Source organism: Pan troglodytes, chromosome 3, assembly GCF_028858775.2.
Source record: "Pan troglodytes isolate AG18354 chromosome 3, NHGRI_mPanTro3-v2.0_pri, whole genome shotgun sequence".
NCBI lineage: Eukaryota > Metazoa > Chordata > Mammalia > Primates > Hominidae > Pan > Pan troglodytes.
In genome coordinates this window covers 171,073,500-171,092,795 of record NC_072401.2, presented here as the reverse complement: position 1 = coordinate 171,092,795, position 19,296 = coordinate 171,073,500, and the positions used below count along the sequence as shown (strand labels likewise).

The 19,296-nt window shown below is 36.1% G+C and overlaps 1 protein-coding gene across 38 annotated transcripts in view; it reads left to right on the top strand.

Annotated features, from left to right (window-relative positions):
* The window catches only part of NEK1 (NIMA related kinase 1), a 212,279-nt gene extending 193,192 nt beyond the window's left edge, over positions 1-19,087 (top strand). For 25 of the 38 annotated variants that reach the window (XM_063809183.1, XM_063809178.1, XM_063809174.1 and 22 more), the window contains 5 exons: positions 5,597-5,748; positions 10,489-10,697; positions 11,703-11,833; positions 11,997-12,129; positions 15,293-15,480. In XM_063809183.1, the coding sequence (XP_063665253.1) occupies positions 5,597-5,748; positions 10,489-10,697; positions 11,703-11,833; positions 11,997-12,129; positions 15,293-15,333 (666 nt within the window). In that variant the 3' untranslated portion in view covers positions 15,334-15,480. Of the gene's footprint in view, positions 1-5,596; positions 5,749-10,488; positions 10,698-11,702; positions 11,834-11,996; positions 12,130-15,292; positions 15,481-17,836 lie in introns of those variants that run through there. The other 13 variants (XM_054683926.2, XM_054683923.2, XM_054683925.2 and 10 more) reach the window with 1 other exon arrangement.
* Positions 19,088-19,296: the final 209 nt, after the last annotated feature.

The following is a 19,296-nucleotide window of genomic DNA, read 5'->3' as shown; positions in this document are numbered from 1 at the left end:
GGTAGGACAGGTGATAAGCAGTTTAAAGCCAGTGATACAGTCTTGTATTCTTCTCTAAAGAACAACTGTTTCTTTAAAAGTACAAACTGGTTAAGCCTGTTTGGTTGTCCTCACAAGTGGATACAGGATGAATTTGTGGAGTTCCCCACAAATTCTCACTCTGAGTCAAGCTATTGTAAGGCAGATTCATTTAGTCAACAAATATTTATTAAATATCTGCTATGTGCCAGGTACCACTCTAAATGCTAGAGTTAACAATAGTGAGGAAAACAGACAAAAATCCTCTGCTCATGGAGCCATTCTAATTGGAGAATATAAATGATAAAATACATGATCATAAATAATTGGAAAAATTGAAGCAAGGCTAGTGAAGAAAGTTTGTGTACATGAGCCCCATTTCTCCTCCTTATCTGGAGCCTGCTAGTCAGGTATGAAGGTATTCCTCAGAAGTTACTCCTGGCTGGGATACATGCCTTCATAATGCAGTGAATGGTCTGTAGGCCAACATAGGTTTGTAAAGATTCAAATCAAAACTTTGCATTTGTTGTGATTTTATAAAGGGAAATTATCAATATATTTTTCCAATGGAATTTTTAAAAATAGTAACATTTTCAAGATTTGATTAATTTATAATTCCATGAAATCTGTAGTAGGTTGAGATAGAGAATTACCTGCTAACTCCACTTCATTTGGAGCCAGTTAAAATGACATAAAAGTCAGTCATGGCGGTGCGCAGCGACTCACGCCTGTAATCTCAGCACTGTGGGAGGCCGAGGCAGGTGGATCACCTGAGGTCAGGAGTTTGAGACCAGCCTGGCCAACATGGTGAAACCCCATCTCTACTAAAAATACAAAATTAGCCAGGTGTGGCGGCACATGCCTGTAATTCCAGCTACTCTGGAGGCTGAGGCAGGAAAGTCGCTTGAACCCAGGAGGCAGAGGCTGCAGTGAGCCGAGATTGCATCATTGCACTCCAGCCTGGGCAGCAAGAGCGAGACACCATCTCAAAAATAAAAAATAAAAAAGTCAGTCATGACCACTGAGACTAAAAAAAAAAAAAATAGAGTCAGATAAAGATCATAATATCAGTTTTATTTTTGATAAAGCTCTACTGGAAAATGTGGCTTAGGTTTGGCTTAAAATCATGCCTCTCAATATTTTCCTCCAGTGACTAGTCCTTGGAATCTGAAGAACAAACTTTCTTAACCCACAATAAGAGCTTTATATCCATCAAGCTCCAGTAGCAGGAAGACTGAGAGTGAGACCTATCTTGTCCCTAGAAAGCAGGCGTAGGCCTGAGCTATTTGTGCTCACCACAAGGCAACAGAAGGGAAACAGGCTACGCACGCACACACTCTGTGGCAGGCAGATCTGAGAAAGAGAACAGGAAGGACACACACTTTATTGTCAGTGCCCTCTTGCAAATTTGCCTTCAGTCAGCTCGTGTTTCTTCACTTTAGGGGATAGTGAATAAGGGATGGAGAGAGACCAGATGTGTTCTGTGGATAGGGAGTGGGACAAAAAACTGATCTCCTTTATGAAAACTTGAGAATTTCTTGTTAAAGCAAATGCAAAGTGGCAAAAAATGATGAATGTATAATTCACATAAATAGCACATGTACCTTAGATGTCTTTTGATTTGTTAAAGTATTCCATTATTAGATAATGTCCATAATTTTTGTCTTTGGGAAGTGTTCCTAAGTTTTAAATTAATGTTTTAAATCCATTTTGAGCCTGATGTATCGGTTGAAGTAAGCAGATATTCACAGTCGTTATTCTTAGAGAGCAGCAGCAGCATTTAATTGCAGTAAACAGAGGCTAAAAGAATGTGCCCATCATAAGACATTTGGTAGTGTAACTAGAATACTACTACTTCCTGATTTTATATGAAAAATACTGGAGCTCAAAGAGTGTATTAGAATTACTATGAGTAGAATTTTTTAGTTGAAGTTCTGTTAATGCAAGTAATACTGAATTCATTCACTATGTTATATGTTTCTCTACATCTTTGAAAAAAAATAGAACTAACCAGCAATAAAAACTGAAGGAAACATTTTAAGGTTTCCTAAAATTTGGTACTCCTGTTTGAACTTATAATGGTACCAAATGCTAGATGTGTAAATTATCATGTAACAATCTTGAAAAAAAAAATACTGTACATGAAGATCTCAGCCAGTGTGTTATAGATGAGCTGTTATTTTCAGAAAGAGTTCTTTTTGTGGATATTAAAACTATAGAATATTGTTTAAACAACATAGAAATAGTAGAATCAGAATTATAGAACTGAAAGTGTTCTTTTATAAAATTCTCTTGACCAAAGATGAATAACCTGTTTCAAACTTACCAGTCTACTATTCAGAATCTACCAGGAACTCAAACAAATAAGAAAAAAACAATCCCATCAAAAAGTGAGCAACGGGCATTAATAGACATTTCTGAAAAGAATATAAACAACAAACATATGAAAAACTGCTCAACATCACTAATCATCAGGGAAATGCATATTAAAGCCACAATGAGATACCACCTTACACCTGCAAGAACGGCCATAATTTTTTCTTTTCTTTTCTTTATTTTTTGAGACAAAGTCTCGCTCTGTCGCCCAGGCTGGAGTGCAGTGGTGTGATCTCGGCTCACTACAACCTCCGCCTCCTAGGTTTAAGCAATTCTCCTGCCTCAGCCTCCCAAGTAGCTGGGATTACAGGCGCATGCCACCACACTGGCAGATTTTTGTGTTTTTAATAGAGACAGAGTTTCACCATGTTAGCCAGGGTAGTCTCAAACTCCTGACCTCAAGTGATCCATCTGCCTCGGCCTCCCAAAGTGCTGGGATTGCAGGTGTGAGTGAGCCACTGCACCCGGCCAAGAATGGCCATAATTAAGAAGTCCAAAAACAGGTAAGTGGCCGGGCGCGGTGGCTCACGCCTGTAATCCCAGCACTTTGGGAGGCCAAGACGGGCAGATCATGAGGTCAGGAGATCGAGACCATCCTGGGTAACATGGTGAAACCCCGTCTCTACTAAAAATACAAAAAATTAGCTGGGCATGGTGTAGGGCGCCTGTAGTCCCAGCTACTCAGGAGGCTGAGGCAGGAGAATGGCGTGAACCCAGGAGGCGGAGCTTGCAGTGAGCCGAGATCGCGCCACTGCACTCCAGCCTGGGGACAGAGCGAGACTCCGTCTCAAAAAAAAGGAAAACAATAAGTAAAACAATAGCTGTTGGCTTGGATGTGGTGAAAAGGGAACACTTTTACACTGCTAGTGGGAATGTAAATTAGTACAACCACTATGGAACACAGTATGGAGTTTCCTTAAAGAGCTAAAGGTAGAACTACCATTGGATCCAGCAATCCCACCACTGGGTATCTACCCAAAGGAAAAGAAGTCATTATATGAAAAAGACACACACGCATGTTTATAGCAGCACAATTTGCAATTGCAAAGATATGGAAACGACCTAACTGCCCATCAACCAACGAGTGAATAAAGAAAACGTGGAATATACATACCTTGGAAGACTACTCAGCCATAAAAAGGAATGAAATAATGTCTTTTGCAGCAACTTGGATGGAGCTGGAGGCCATTATTCTAAGTGAAGTAACTCAGAAATGGAAAACCAAATAGCGTATGTTCTCATTGATAAGTGGGAGCTAAGCTGTGAAGACCCAAAGGCATAAGAGTGATATAATGGACTTTGGCGACTCAAGGGGGGAAGGGTGAGAGGTAGATGAGGGATAAAAGACTGCACATTGGGTACAGTGTACACTGCTCGGGTGTTGCGTGCACCAATATCAGAAATCACCACTGAAGAACGTATCCATGTAACCAAAAATCACCTTTACCTCAAAAATTATTGAAATAAAAAAATCATTTGTATTGTTTAAAATATGAAAAGGAAAAATGAAAATAAATAAATCTATAGGGGAAAAAGCCTCCAAAGCCATGGGGGAGTAGGTGGGGGGACTTACTAGTCTATCAAGGAGTACTGTGAACATGAAGGGCTTATCCAGTTGATAGCTGTCAGATTAGTGGGTTGGTATAAACCTGTTCCAGGAGGTAAGTTGTCAAATTACATGACCACTTGAAATTTATTTTGGTTAACAAAAGGAGTAAACTAGAATTGAGTTTATTTTACCAGGGCCAGAATGTATCTCAGCCTAAAAAATATTGCATTATTTTATGTAGTAACCCCAAATTTAAGTATATAATGCATATGTGCTGTTTATTGATTAGCAGGTACCTAAGGAAACCATTTCTGGTACATATTGCTAGTTTATAATATACATGGTCCAAACCATTAAAATAATAAACAAGGAAAGTGTGAATTCTACAGACAGTGGGAAATTCAGCAAAAGAAATACTTCCAGTACCATCACTAAGTGATTTAACAAGCAGTGTACTTTTACCAACTTGTAGTTCATAACGATTTTTCCCTTGAGTGTGAGAACATTTAAATTATGTTCAAATAATGGAAATCTTTTTCATTATTCTCAAAAACAGATTGTACCAATAAAATTGGCCAAGTATATAAATTTTCATTAATATGCTAAACATTGTGTTTTCCTCACAGGCTCCCATCTGGTGAAGAGTTCTTATCAGTGCCTTAGTAGTCATGTTTCAAATCTCACAGATTCCTTTAGGGTTAACCCAGCTGTGAGAGTTATGTATGTAGTTAGTTGTTTCATAGCCTTGTCTATCTATCACATTCTAATTGTTGAAAGGTTGTTGGACAGAGGCTATTTCTATTATCCCTTATCCAGTACAGATTCACATTTTCAACACCTCAACTGTGCTTTTTTTCTTTCCTCAACTCAGTTGGCTGAGTTTCTTCTTACTGTTCCTACAAATTATGCTCAGCATTGACATCAAAGTGCTTGTCCTTCCTGCCTTCTGTTCTAGTGAGAAAGGTTCCACTCACAGTCCCATGGTCAGGGAAGCACTGATAGGCTTCTCTCTGCACTGATTTGAGGCCCCTCATTTCACCAGTATGTGGCTAATCAGCAGTTCCTACAATTGAGTGATACAAGGGGCCGTCAATTACGTGTGGTGGTGCTTAGCCAAACTTCAGACTAACATGCTGCAGCATTTGGGCAAGACTGTGTGGGGCAAGTTGACCATAGGAAGATGAGAGGAACACTTAGCAGAAACACCATGAAAGCGGAACAAATGGGTCATGAGTGAGAAGGAGAAAACAGGTAGTTTCTAGCACTGCCTGATTCCTGACAGATTTCCAAGTCCATTCCATGTTTATACCTAAATAAACACTTCTCCCAGTTTTCAAAGGTGGTATCAGGGAATTCCTGTGCTAAAACCCAAACATAACTCACAAGTTTAGTTTCCTGTGAAAAAAGACTGAGCTGAAATTCAAGAGAATTAGGTTCTAGCTTTATGCAAGTCACCTTTGGATCCTCTAGCTCTAAAAATATATATATATTTTTTATATATGTTACATATATATGTTACATATATAAAAAACATATTTTTATATGTTATATTTTACACATATGTAACAAAATTGTGATTAGTTCTAGTTTTCTCTCATTTTTATGTTTTAATTATCTTTCTCCTAATAAGAAATTTGTTGATTTTTATTTTAGATGTTAAGGACATGTTCACTTCCAGATCTCTCAAAGCTGTTCAGAACCCTTATGGATGTTCCCACCGTAGGAGATGTTCGTCAAGACAATCTTGACATAGATGAAATTGAAGATGAAAACATTAAAGAAGGACCTTCTGATTCTGAAGACATGTAAGTATAATGTCATTAGTAAACAGCATTAAAAGATTTTCTGAATTTATATGTAAAAAAAGAGGGGATAACTTACCTAGCTCTTTTTTTAACTCATTAACCTCTGCTTTTATGTCTTCTGTATACTATTTTAATCTATTTTAAGAGACAGGGTCTCACTCTGTCACCTAGCTGGAATACAGGCTGGACACAGTGGCTATAACGTCATTAGTAAACAGCATTAAAAGAGTTTCTGAATTTATATGTAAAAAAGAGGGGATAACTTACCTAGCTCTTTTTTTTAATCATTAACCTCTGCTTTTATGTCTTCTGTATATTATTTTTATCTATTTTAAGAGACAGGGTGTCACTCTATCACCTAGCTGGAGTGTGGGTTGGACACAGTGGCTCACACCTACAATCCCACCACATTGGAAGGCCAAGGCAGGAGGAATGCTTGAACCCAGTAGTCTGAGACCAGCCTGGGCAACATAGTGAGACACCATCTCTACAAAAAAAATTTATTTTTTCTTTTGAGGTGGACTCTTGCTCTGTCACCCAGGCTGGAGTGCAGTGGCATGATCTTGGCTCACTGCGACCTCTGCCTCCCAAGTTCAAGCGATTCTCCTCCTCAGCCTCCTGAGTAGCTGAGATTACTTGCCACCACGCCTGGCTAATTTTTGTATTTTTGGTAGAGATGGGGTTTCACCATGTTGGTCAGGCTGGTCTCAAACTCCTGACCTCAAGCGATCTGCCCACCTTGGGCTCCCAAAGTGCTAGGATTACAGGCATGAGCTACCACACCTAGCCAAAAAAAATTTTTTTAATAGCCAGGTTTGTTTCCACATGGCTTGTAGGTAGTCTCAGCTACTCAGGAGGCTGAGGTGGAAAAATCATTTGAGCCCAAGAGTTTGAGGCAGCAGTGAGCCATGATCATGCCACTGCACTCCAGCCTGAGCAACAGAGTGAGACTCTGTCTCAAAAATGAAAAATAAATAAGCTGGAGTGCACTGGCATGATGATAGCTCACTGCAGCCTCCAACTCCTGGACTCAAGCAATCTTCCCACTTCACTCTCCCAAATAGCTAGGATTACAGGTGTGAGCCACTGGGACTGGCCAAGTTAATTTATTATTGCAGAAAAATAAATTGATAAATTTAGTGTAGCCTAAGCACATATTGTGTTTATAAGTCTATAGTAGTGTATAGTAATGTCCTATGATAAGTACCCTATAAAGTTTACCATTTTTTATCTTTTATACAATGTTTTCACTGTACCTTTTCTATGTTTAGATATATTTAGAATAGACAGATAGCATTGTGTTACAGTTGCTTCCAGTACTGAGTACAGTCATATGCTGTACAGGTTTGTAGCTTAGGAGTAACAGGCTCTACTATGTAGCCTAGGTATGTAGTTAGCTATACTGACTAGGTTTGTGTAAGCACATTCTATGATGTTAGCACAACAATGAAATTGGCTATAACAATGCATTTCTCAGAATGCTTCCTGTTGTTAAGCAATTCATGACTGTGCTCTACAGTTTCCCAGGAGAATGACCAGAAAGCTCCACATCTACCTCCTGCCATATATGATTTCAAAGCCATGGCAATGGGGAGTTAGCAGGTAGACCAGTTTTGTTCATGTGTGTGTGTGCACATGTGTCAGTGCACACATGTTTTCTGCATGTAATTGGATTGTTTTCACAAAATTGCTTTCTTTGTGATTCATGGGGAATCCTGAATCTAGGAGGGAAATTTAACAAGCAATACCTCTGAGAGCTGTAAGGAGTGATAGCCCCTTAGATTGTGCACATGTACCCTAAAACTTAAAGTAAAATTTAAAAAAAATTTTTTTTTCCATAAAAAAACAAAAAGAACCTTCCTTTACCTTGTTCAGTGTTGGTCAGCCCTCTCAACTGTCTTAGACAAATGTTACACACTTTTTGGGGCAATAAAACCAGAGTTTCCTAGAGTAAGGTGAGAAGGTACAGTGTGTTCAAATCACCTGGAGAAAAAGTTATAAAATATTAGAATTTTTATAATTTATTTTGTAATTTCTTTGAACTTGTTTCTGCTTTTTACTTTTACCTTTGGAAAGAACTTGTGTTTTGATCTGATTGAAAGTATTGTATCACTCTCATAATGTTTTCTTCTGTATTGAGTTACGTAGGATCGATGCCGCTGGCACATTTTATTTTCTGGTTTTTGGTTCTTTTTTAAGCCTTGCCCTTGCTTCTTAAGTTTCTGGTGAAACTTCATTTTTAAAAGATTGCCTTTTTCATTTTTCCTAGAGTTCTGTAGATTTTTGCTAATGACCTTACAATCTAGAAGAAAAGTTACCTTTTTACTTTTGTTTCTTCTACTTGACTGTGGTCATTAAACACTGAAATATTGTATTTTTATTAATCCTATTGGAGAACATAACAACATTCAGGATTTTTATTGTTGACAAACTGCTAACTAAAATTTTTTTCCCAAAAATTTTATGAAATCATTTATTTTTATCTGAATGAACTACAGCTTATTTGTGGCTTGTGTTCTTTTATTTTTTTCTTTCTTCTAAGCTGCTAAGTTTGTGTTCTGCCTGTGTTCTTTCAATGAACAATTGATGACAGAATTTTATTTTAAAACTTAAGTTAGAAGCCTTTAGTATTAATTGAAAAATTTGAAAACCAAGTTGTTTTTAAAGTACGTTATTTCATATTGTTATAGGGATATTTCACTTGATGTTTGTCTTTGGAAAATTATTATTTTTTTTTGTCTAAACTTTAGTCAAGATTTTATAAGAAAGCCAACTAAAAACTGAATTCAAGACCAGATTTTTTTAAGTACCTTAAAGTTTTTTGGTGCTCATTTAGTAAAAGATCTTAATCTTCTCATACTTTCTTACAGTGGCAAGCTTAGCTGCCTCAATTGAATACCATCTGCAGAGGGTACTAATTCCTCTAGGCCAGCCACTAGATGATTTTATGAACAGGTCAATATTTACTCGTTGTAGTAATGGTACATAGCAGGTGTGCATGCTTCGTTGATCTTTTTTTAATAATAAAATTTTGGCGGGGAGATAGGGTCTCACTCTGTCACCCTGGCTACAGTACAGTGCTGCAATCATAGCTCACAGCAGCCTTGGACTCCTGGGCTCAAGCAGTCCTCCTGCCTCAGACTCCCTAGTAGCTAGGAATACAGGCTCGTGCTACCACGCCTAGCTAAGTTTTTTGCAATTTTTTTTTCTAGAGGGGTCTCGCTATGTTGCCCAGGCTTGTCTCAAACTCCTGGCCTCAAGCAGTCCTCTTGTCTCAGCCTCCCAAAGGGCTAGGATTACAGGCATGAGCCACTGTACCCAGCCTAAATTAGTCTTGTAATTATATATTAAGTTAAATGCTACTAGTAGGATGATTCAAGAGATTAGACACTATTTTCTCATTCTAATTAGATGCTTTGCTTTTCTATAGCTCCTACAAGTCAAATTATAGGCGTTTGTACGTATAAGTACAAAATAAAGATATTTCTACATAAAAGGATTATTTACTCTATTAATGGAAATTATATTGACAGTCTTACACAATAGTGTTTATATTTTAGTTCTTCAGTAAATATTTGATTTGAGTCTAAACTTTTAGAAAGGCCTTAATTAGCCCTTGTGTCCTGTTAAGCATTGCCTTCCTGATAGATGAAATCCCGGCTTAGGTACATAATCTCTTTTAGAAGTCTTCAGACATCTAAAACATCAATTAACTCCTTTAGTCTACAAACTTTTCCATTTACATTCCATGTTAGGAGAAAGAAGCAAATCATAAGAGGAAAAAAATTTTTCGGAGTATGTTTCTCAGATATTACAGAAGTGGTCAAAGACCTAGATTTCAGTGCTCTGTCATTTACTGACTATGTGGCCTTGACCAAGTCATTTAAACATTTTGGTTCATAGTTTTCATGTCTCTAAAGTGATTTTTTGTGGATAAAATTTGAGTAGTAGGATAAAACTGTTCAAAAAACAAAAGTTCTATATAAATGTAAGGTATTATTTGTATAAGTTATTTCATTCCAGCATCCCATGAAAATAGAATGAATATTCTTACCAATACTTTGGAAACAAAATTCTCCAGTGAAGAATTATGATGGTTGGTATAGGCTAGTTACACAGAAAATCTATTATGTATTTTAGAACATTTTTAAGAATAAGCATCTAAAGATAAGATTTCTGGTGACCATTTTATTTACTGGGTCATCCTATTAACATGAATATAAAATTTCCTAAGTATTTCTATTTCTAAAAGTTCAAATGCCCAATGGGCATGTATATGGAAACCCTTTTGTATAGTGTCTAGCTATTAGCCACATGGATATTTTGAAAATTACAAAATTCCATAAAAGAGAAAATAATTTATTATTTGTTTCAGAAAAACTTCTGTAGTCTGGCCTGTTAAAATATCAAAACATTGTTTCAGAATTTAAGCAATGAGTAACATCGATAGTTATGTGATTCTCTTTGGCAAGTTGGGATCATTTTAAACAAATCATCTTCTGGCTTATATATTCCAGAATATGTGTTGTGTGATACATTTATCAGTTGTATTCATCCTCAACTTACCGGTGAAAAACAATGTAGGCTTTTTCCAGATTTTTTGTTATCTACTATTAGGATTTTTTAAGAAGTGCCTACATATTGAGTAGAAGTAAAATTTCAGTATGAGGTAGTTTTAGTTGTTTAACTTGGTAAATTTCAGTATGTTTGAAACTTTTAGTTATACTTTTTAAATTTCAGTGTGTTTGAAGAAACTGACACAGATTTACAAGAGCTGCAGGCCTCGATGGAACAGTTGCTTAGGGAACAACCTGGTGAAGAATACAGTGAAGAAGAAGAGTCAGTCTTGAAGAACAGTGATGTGGAGCCAACTGCAAATGGGACAGATGTGGCAGATGAAGATGACAATCCCAGCAGTGAAAGTGCCCTGAACGAAGAATGGCACTCAGGTGCATGATCAGAGTTTTGGACCTTTTTCTTTTTCAGTTTACAAATATTTCAAGTAGAGTGTATTTTTCTAATCTCTGCTGTGAACCATTTCCAACTTTAAATACAACTGAAGCATGCCTCTGGGTCTCTCCCCTTTTTTCATTCTTTTTCTTTTCATACAAATGTGTGATTTTCCATTTTTTATTAAAGTTTTTATTTCTTTCCTATTATGTCAATGCTTTTTTGAAGCATTTTTATTCTAATCTCCATTTATTGACTGATTTTTCCAGTAATAAAGATAATAACATTGTTTTCTTGGCATTCTATATTTTAGAAAGAGCTTCTGCATATATTAACCAGCAGGGTTAACACTGAAAGCAGTTTTTAAAGTACTAAAAACTCTTTTCGTAAATTTGTAAACTTTCTCTTTCATAATATTACCCCTAAGATGCATAGAAAGTGTGTCTGTTTCAATAACTATATTATATTAATTTAGGAAGAAAAGCTAATGTGAAAAGACTAAGTAATTTTTTTCAAAGTATGTTGAGCATGTACATGACAAAACATATTGGCCATTTATACTTTCTAGGTGCTTTCCTGAAATGTAATGATGTATGTCTTAGGTTGTCTACCTTCTGCAGGCTTTTCCATGGTGTTTCCCGTGTTTATTACCAACTTTTGAAAATACTAGTTAGGGTTAGCTGCTTCAAAGCAAAACATGGAGCTGTGCTTTTTCCACTTTTTTTTTTTTATTTAAGTAACATCTCTAGGAGTGTTTAGATTCCAACCTGATTTATTTTTTATATCTATAAATGAAAAGTAACATTCTTGTTTAGACAGATTTATACTTTTTTTTTGCCAAATAAAGGACAAATATTAAAATGACAAAAACTGTTTATAATGAAAGTAGAAGTAGTCTATTTCAATGGCATTATTCATTTGTCATAGAATTTTAGTCTATTAGGGTATGAGTTATTTTATTCAGTCTTTTTAAATCAAATCTCTATTTTAATTTTGTTTTTTAGATAACAGTGATGGTGAAATTGCTAGTGAATGTGAATGTGATAGTGTCTTTAACCATTTAGAGGAACTGAGACTTCATCTGGAACAGGAAATGGGCTTTGAAAAATTCTTTGAGGTTTATGAGAAAATAAAGGTAAGTGAAAAGTCAATTAAAACACTTAAAATGTGCTATGTTTGAAGGTTGAAGAAATGTTGATAATCTGTATTGGTCATTAGATTTATTATAAATAAAAAGTGAAGTCTACAATTACAGAAAGTTATTCAAATATCAATTTATATTTGGGAATTTGGTATAGGCTATTCATGAAGATGAAGATGAAAATATTGAAATTTGTTCAAAAATAGTTCAAAATATTTTGGGAAATGAACATCAGCATCTTTATGCCAAGATTCTTCATTTAGTCATGGCAGATGGAGCCTACCAAGAAGGTAAGATTTCCTCACATGTCTGTATAATTTTCAGTAAATGTGAGAAAAACAAGATGATACATGTATATGAATCAGCTTACATCACATCCATTTTGTGAAATCTACTTGGGAACTATATAACTTTTAAGCAATAATAAAATTAACTTTGTCATGTACTTTTACTGATCTGTCATATACTTTTACTGACTTAAGTCCTTTAGGTCCATATTTTTAATTTAATTTACAAGTAACCTTTGAATGAGGTTTTTAAAAATCTTACTAGATAGATTTTTGGACAGCTCTAGCAATTAGAATAATCCTAGCCGGGTGCCGTGGCTCATGCTTGTGATTCCAGCTACTTGGGAGGCTTAAGTGGGAGGATGGCTTGAGGCCAGGAGTTTGAGACCAGCCTGGACAACATAGTGAAACCCTATCTCTATACACAAAAAAATTTTTAATTAGCTAGGCATAGTGGTGGGCACCTCTAGTCCCAGCTACTCAGGGGACTGAGGTGGGAGGATTGCTTGAGCCCAGGAGTTTGAAGCTGCAGTGAGCTGTGATTGTGCTACTGCACTCAGCCTTGGTGACAAAGCCAGACCCTGTCTCAAAAATAAATAAATAAATAAAAATAAAGAAGATTATAACTTAGAATAATTCATTTTTTTGTTTTTTTGAGACAGAGTCTTATTGCCCAGGCTGGAGTGCAGTGTCGTGATCTCGGCTCATTGCAACCTCCACCCCCTGGGCTCAAGTGATTCTCCTGCCTCAGCCTCCCAAATAGCTGGGATTATAGGTGTGCGCCACCACACCTGACTACTTTTTGTATTTTTAGTAGAGACAGGGTTTCACCATGTTGGCCAGGCTGGTCTTGAACTCCTGATCTCAGATGATCCACCCACCTCAGCCTCCCAAAGTGCTGGGATTACAAATGTGAGCCACTGTGCCTGGCCCTAGAATAGTTCTTACCAAGGATGTAGTATTAAACGTTTTTTGTGTGTGTGAGATGGAGTCTTGCTCTGTTATCCAGGCTAGAGTGCAGTGGCACAGTCTCAGCTCACTGCGACCTCTGCCTCCTGGGTTCAAGTGATTCTCCTGCCTCAGCCTCCTGAGTAGCTTGGCCTACAGGTGCTACCACGCCTGGCCAATTTTTGTATTTTTAGTAGAGATGGGGTCTCACCATGTTGGCCAGGCTGGCCTCGAACTCCTGACCTCAAATGATTCACCCCTCCTTGGCCTCCCAAAGTGCTGGGATTACAGGTGTGAGCCACTGCACCTGGCAAAACAAAAAGCAATATGTAAAATTTTGAACAAGAATTTATTTCTAGATTATTTGCCCAAACATTAATTTTATTACTTTAAATGTTAAATTCATAGACTAAAATTGAGGGTTTTAAATGTTGATGCTTAATTTTAGCAATAAAAATGTTTATAAAATGTATTTGTATTCCATACAAAATGTGTTTGCATATTCATACAAAAAAGTCTAAGATTGCATTTAAATATATATATATGTATATAGTAAGAGAGAAAATTAAGTTTTAAAAAAAAGTTTGGGGAAGTCAACAAATTGGACAAATGAGCACAAGCAGTATAACATGAAGCCAGGAATGAAGAATACAAACTTCATGTTCAAAAGGTTTCCACATTTTCTAAAAACAGGAAACAAATTTGGTGCTGGTCTTTCTCACAAAGCAGAAAACCTAATTAATTACATGAGTCACGGTATTCATGAGACAAAACATTTTAGTTGCTCAGAGGACAGCTATTTTTGGTATTGAAACCAAAGGAACAATTTTCCCATGATCTTTAAAAAGAGGGCACTATGATACAGTGTTCCTCAAACTTGAATAACATGTGGATCCCTTTAAGGAGCAAAAAGTATTTTTTTCAGGCACAAGAATCCAAGGGTCTATAAACCCCAGTAAAAAAAAAAACTCAAGTCTTAGTGGTAGAAAATTTCTGTCAGTTGTGAATTATTACTGTAAAACAGATGTTGTATTTTTCTAAATATTAATAAATTTTATCAAAATGAAAATATAAAAGGTAAACATTTTCTGGTACTTGTGGATTTCTTATTTTATTGAGACCTTGGACTTCATTTTACAAAACAGTGCTATAATGGAATGAAAAGTATCCTCAGTAATTTTTACAATATTTAGATTTCATGAGGCTGTTTCTCATATGTCATGCTGTAAGTTAATGGCACGAAGCCAGAGGATGATTCCATTTCAGTAATTCTGTAGAGTGTATCCAACCAATTCTATTCATATTCAGACTATTCCACCTCCAGGCGGTTCTCCTTAAGTATTGTTTCAATAGAGCTTTTCATAAGTAATCAGCAACAATGTGCTTGGGGTTCAGTTTTGCTCAACAAGTATCTGGAGAGCTTTTAGTTTGCCTTGCCCCTTAAGTGGAGAACTGTAACAATCAACTTATTCACAAGGTAGAATTGACACCCTCTTTTGACAACTGAGTGGCTTCAAAAGGATATACGCCTACACAGAAGGCCATTTCCCCTGCAAAGGACCAAGAATCAGGCTAGGTTAATACACCACTCAGGAAGCAATATCAGATTTTCTCTAGTGCACAAATGGAAAGGGAAAGAGAACCCCAGAGTTCTGTATCATAAAGCCTGACAGTAATTCCTTCACCCTAGAAAAAATGTAAAGCAATTGAAGATGCCTACCCTGGCAATCTTTTCTAAAACTCTTAGTACATACCATTACAGCAGGTGTAGCTTAAAAAAAAATTTAGTACAGCCCATAAAATATTGTAACTTACTACTATAGCTACTAAAGAAACTGGTTATAAAATGGATATTGAATTATGTGGATGACTTGCTGTTCTGTATTGTTAATCATGAGAGTTAAATGAAATGACTAGATACAGATTTCATATTCATTGACTCAGAATAACCGTTTTGCACTCCTTCTTATTGGAAGTCAGTAGAGCCCATATATAGCTGTTCTTTTTGATTTGGGGAGTTTTTTGTTGGGATTTTTTTTTTTCCTATGGAGACAGGGCCTTGCTCTGTCACCCAGGTTGGAGTGCAGTGGCATGATCTCAACTCACTGCAACCTCCGCCTCCTGGGCTCAAGCAGTCCTCCCACTTCAGCCTCCTGAGTAACTGGTACTACTGGCGTGAGCTACCATGCCTGACTCATTTTTGTATTTTTTTTGGCAGAGATGACATTTCGCCATGTTGATCTCAAACTCCTGGCCTGAAGCTGTCCTCCCATCTCAGCTTCCCAAAGTGTTAGGATTACAGGTGTGACCCACCACACCCAGCCTACCTGTCTTAGAGACAGTTGTCCAGACAGCTATCTTTTAGGCCACATCTAGGAGATGATAAAGCCATGTCATCTACATATGGTACTTACACACTTTTATTTTCTGTGTTGGGGAAAAGGGAGAGTAAAGAAGGGAAGGGGTAAGCAAAATTTTATCTCGCTCACCCGAAAGTGACATCAAGTCATTAAGATACAAGTTAAAAAGAAGATTGTCAAAAACACATTTCTGTTTTATTTCACTGGAAATTATATAAGTCCTGAAAAGACAGCCTCAGCTATTTAACTCTCCTGATACTGTTATGGTGCAGGTTTGGTAAGCATCAATATCTTCAGCCGTTGATAAAGTTAATGCTTTTTTTTCCATAGCTAGATACTATCCAGAGTCAGAAGTCAAATAGAGCTAATAAAATGTGTAAGCGATTTGATAGTATTCCTAATAAATTCTTCCACAAGGAGAGAAGGAGTATAACAGCTGTGGCCAGTGGCAGCCTGGCAGAGGCTACCATGTTCTCACATTGAGTATTAGCATTAGCGGCCCAAGTTTATAGATTCTTCTTCTTCTTTTTTTTTTTTTTTTTTTTTTTTTTTTTTTTTTGAGATGGAGTCTTGCTCTGTCGCCCAGGCTGGAGTACAGTGACATGATCTCGGCTCACTGCAACCTCCGCCTCCCAGGTTCAAGCAATTCTCCTGTCTCACCCTCCCAAGTAGCTGGCATTACAGGCATGTGCCACCACACCCAGCTAATTTTTGTATTTTTAGTAGAGACAGGGTTTCACCATGTTGGCCAGGCTGGTCTCAAACTCCTGACCTCAGGTGATCTGTCTGCCTCGGTCTCCCAAAGTGCTGGGATTACAGGCATGAGCCACTACGCCTGGCCATTATAGACTCTTAAGAAGGAGACACATACCTTCTCTTCATATTCATTTTAGGTGGAATATTGGGCTGCGTTTATGTAATGAAATTTTATACATCGGCTAAAATGAATGAATTAAATTCCGACTGTCAATATGGATAAGCCCCACAAACATGATGAGTTGAATAAGTAGAATATTACACTATTTATATAGTGTTTCTAAACAATTTTATTTAGATGTGCATGTACGTAATAAAAATAAAAGCAAAAACCATGAGCGGGAAGAATACATATCAATTTCAGAGTACTGAAAATGCCCCTGGGGAAGAAAGGAAGGCAGTAAGATTGAGAAAGGGTACTCTGCATCTGTAATATGGTTTTACTTAAATAATCCAAACCACTATGGCCAAAAGTTAGCTTTTGTTAATTCTACATATTATGGATATGTGTGTTCATTACTTTCCTGATTATTTGAAAAGTAAGTAAATTATAGTCCAGTGATAAGTGTTACCTTGGAAGCAATAAAATGTATGTAAGTTATAAAGTAATGATCCAACTACATTGATGGTGACAGGATAGGTCTTCCTAGGGGAGAGGACATCAAAGTTGGATTCTGAAAAACAAATGGGAATTTAATGCGAATAAGTACTCATACATGGAAGTACGCAAAATGTAGTAGGGGAACTATAAGCAATTCAGTGTTCCTAAAGCATAAATTATAGGGGCAGTTAAGGAAGGTGGGGAATGAAATTTGGTAAGATGAGAAATATTTAAAAGGCCAGATCATGAAGGGCTTTGTAATCCACGTTAAGGAGCGTGGATTCCATTTTGAGGCAGCAGGGAGCTAACGAATGTTTTAAGCAGTGCAGTGATTTGACATGACCCTTGGATTTTAATGAAAGATCACTTTTGCTAGAATGTGGAAGATAGTGCTTGCATATAAGATTAAGTTAACCAATCTGTTTAATTCACTTGATTATAATCTTTAGAATTAAAAAAAATTGAAAATAACAAAAATGTCTATAAATAGTAATGGTTAATTATGTCATATCCATTAAACAGAATACTGTGCAGACATTGAAGTCAACATAGAATATATCCATGATTTATTCTTTAACATTTTATTGTCCAATTTTTATCATATTGAAAATCTGAAAGAACTTTACAGTGATCACCCATGCACCCACCACCTAGATTCTAACATTAGCATTTTCTAATCTTACATTATCACTTATGTATCCACCTTTCCATTCACTAGGGTGTTTTCAGTGGAAAACCTATGTTTCAAAACTGCATTTTAGTGTAATTTTTAAAAGATATTTGTGTATGCATAGGAAAGCATTGTGGGAGGATTTATATAAAGTTAACATTGGTTGTCTTTTGCTTATAGATGATTTTTGCTTCCCATTTTATGCTTCATTGTATTGTCTGAATATTTTACAAGGAATGTGTGATAAAATAATTTAAAAAGTATGTTTAAAACTACATTAAAGCTCTTCTCCTTTAGCATGAACAAGAATGGGTTTTTTTTAAAGTAGATACAGCTTGATTTGAAATGAAGTCAATTTTTTTCTTTTTTCTACAGATAATGATGAATAATCCTCAAAATGTTTTTTAATCCTCAACTATATGAAAGCATTTGAATTTGGCTTATCAGAATAACAAGCTTCAGTGGGAAATACAGCAATTATTTATTTAAAAAATCAGATTTAAGATGGACTTTCTTATTGCATGAAAAAGATGGAGAAACATGCCATTTTTCAATGAAGATTCTAATATTTTATCTATTTTGTTCATTGAATTCCATGGTTAAATCTCATAAAATATATACTTTATTAAATCATCCAACCAAAGCGTAGGAAACATTGACCCAGAACCTGACTTAATGGTTTTGAAGATTTACTATGCAATAGGGTAACTTTGAGTTTCAGCAAATGTCTTTAGGTTGAAGGAATTACCTATGTCATGAAGGACCTGTCTGTGGTTTTTCAATGGAGTCTTTAAGCATGATATTTTTTCTGTCTAGTACTTGTTTTCATTCTGGCCAGCAGTTCTACATTAAATCACCTTGTCAAGGGCTCTGTTTATGTCTATACATTTTGAAGATGAAATTTTTAGCCTTAAAGTTTATATTCTCAAGTCGTTTTACAATCAGTGTGTCTCCTGAACTAGCACACAGGCTGTAGAAACAGTCTTAGAAATCATTGAAAGATTTGATTATGAAAGAGTAGCAAGATTATATTTCTTGACATATAAAAAGTTGGTTTAATACCTTTATTTCTCTTTAAGGACCAGAACCAGGAATACTATATCGAAAAATTAGTCTGTGGATTTAACATTGACTTAGCATATAGCTTAAAGTTGCTCTTTTGGTTTTTAACTTCCTCCATACATAAGCTTCAAGGACAATAAGATGTTAAAAAGGAGGAAATAATTATTTTTATTTTGACACTGTGACAGTTTTGGTAACTAGGATCCTAGGGAGGGAAATGTTTGCCTGTTGAACTTCTTTCTGTTATGAGAGGATTTAGTTAGGTCATTAAGATGATGATCACACAGCTTCAATCACAATATGCCAAGTATAACCTGGTTTCGTTAGAGGTGTCTACAGTCCAGATGTTCTTCGTAATAAAAGCAAAGTTTTTGAACCTCTGAGTCCAAAGCAGGCTGGTTGGCATAATATGTAATTTGAAAAATAAAATCTTATCTTGCAGCACTATCAGTATGTTGAATTTATTATGTATATTATTTCTAATATCTGAAACTAAATACTTGATTTTTTAATATGTGTGTTTATTTTATGATATTGCTATTAAATTTTTATTGTCTACCTGAAGTATATCGATTGTCTTTTATTTATTATTTTACTTTTCTCAATAGAAGGCTTTTACATCAAGCTGATAATACTTTTGTTGGTTTTGTACCTGATGATTTCTTTCTTCATAATGGAAGAAAATGAATTCAGTACTTTAATTCTTTACAATCCTGAAAGATGGGCATGATTTTGGGGAGGTTATTTATTAATTCTTAAACTATTACAACTAT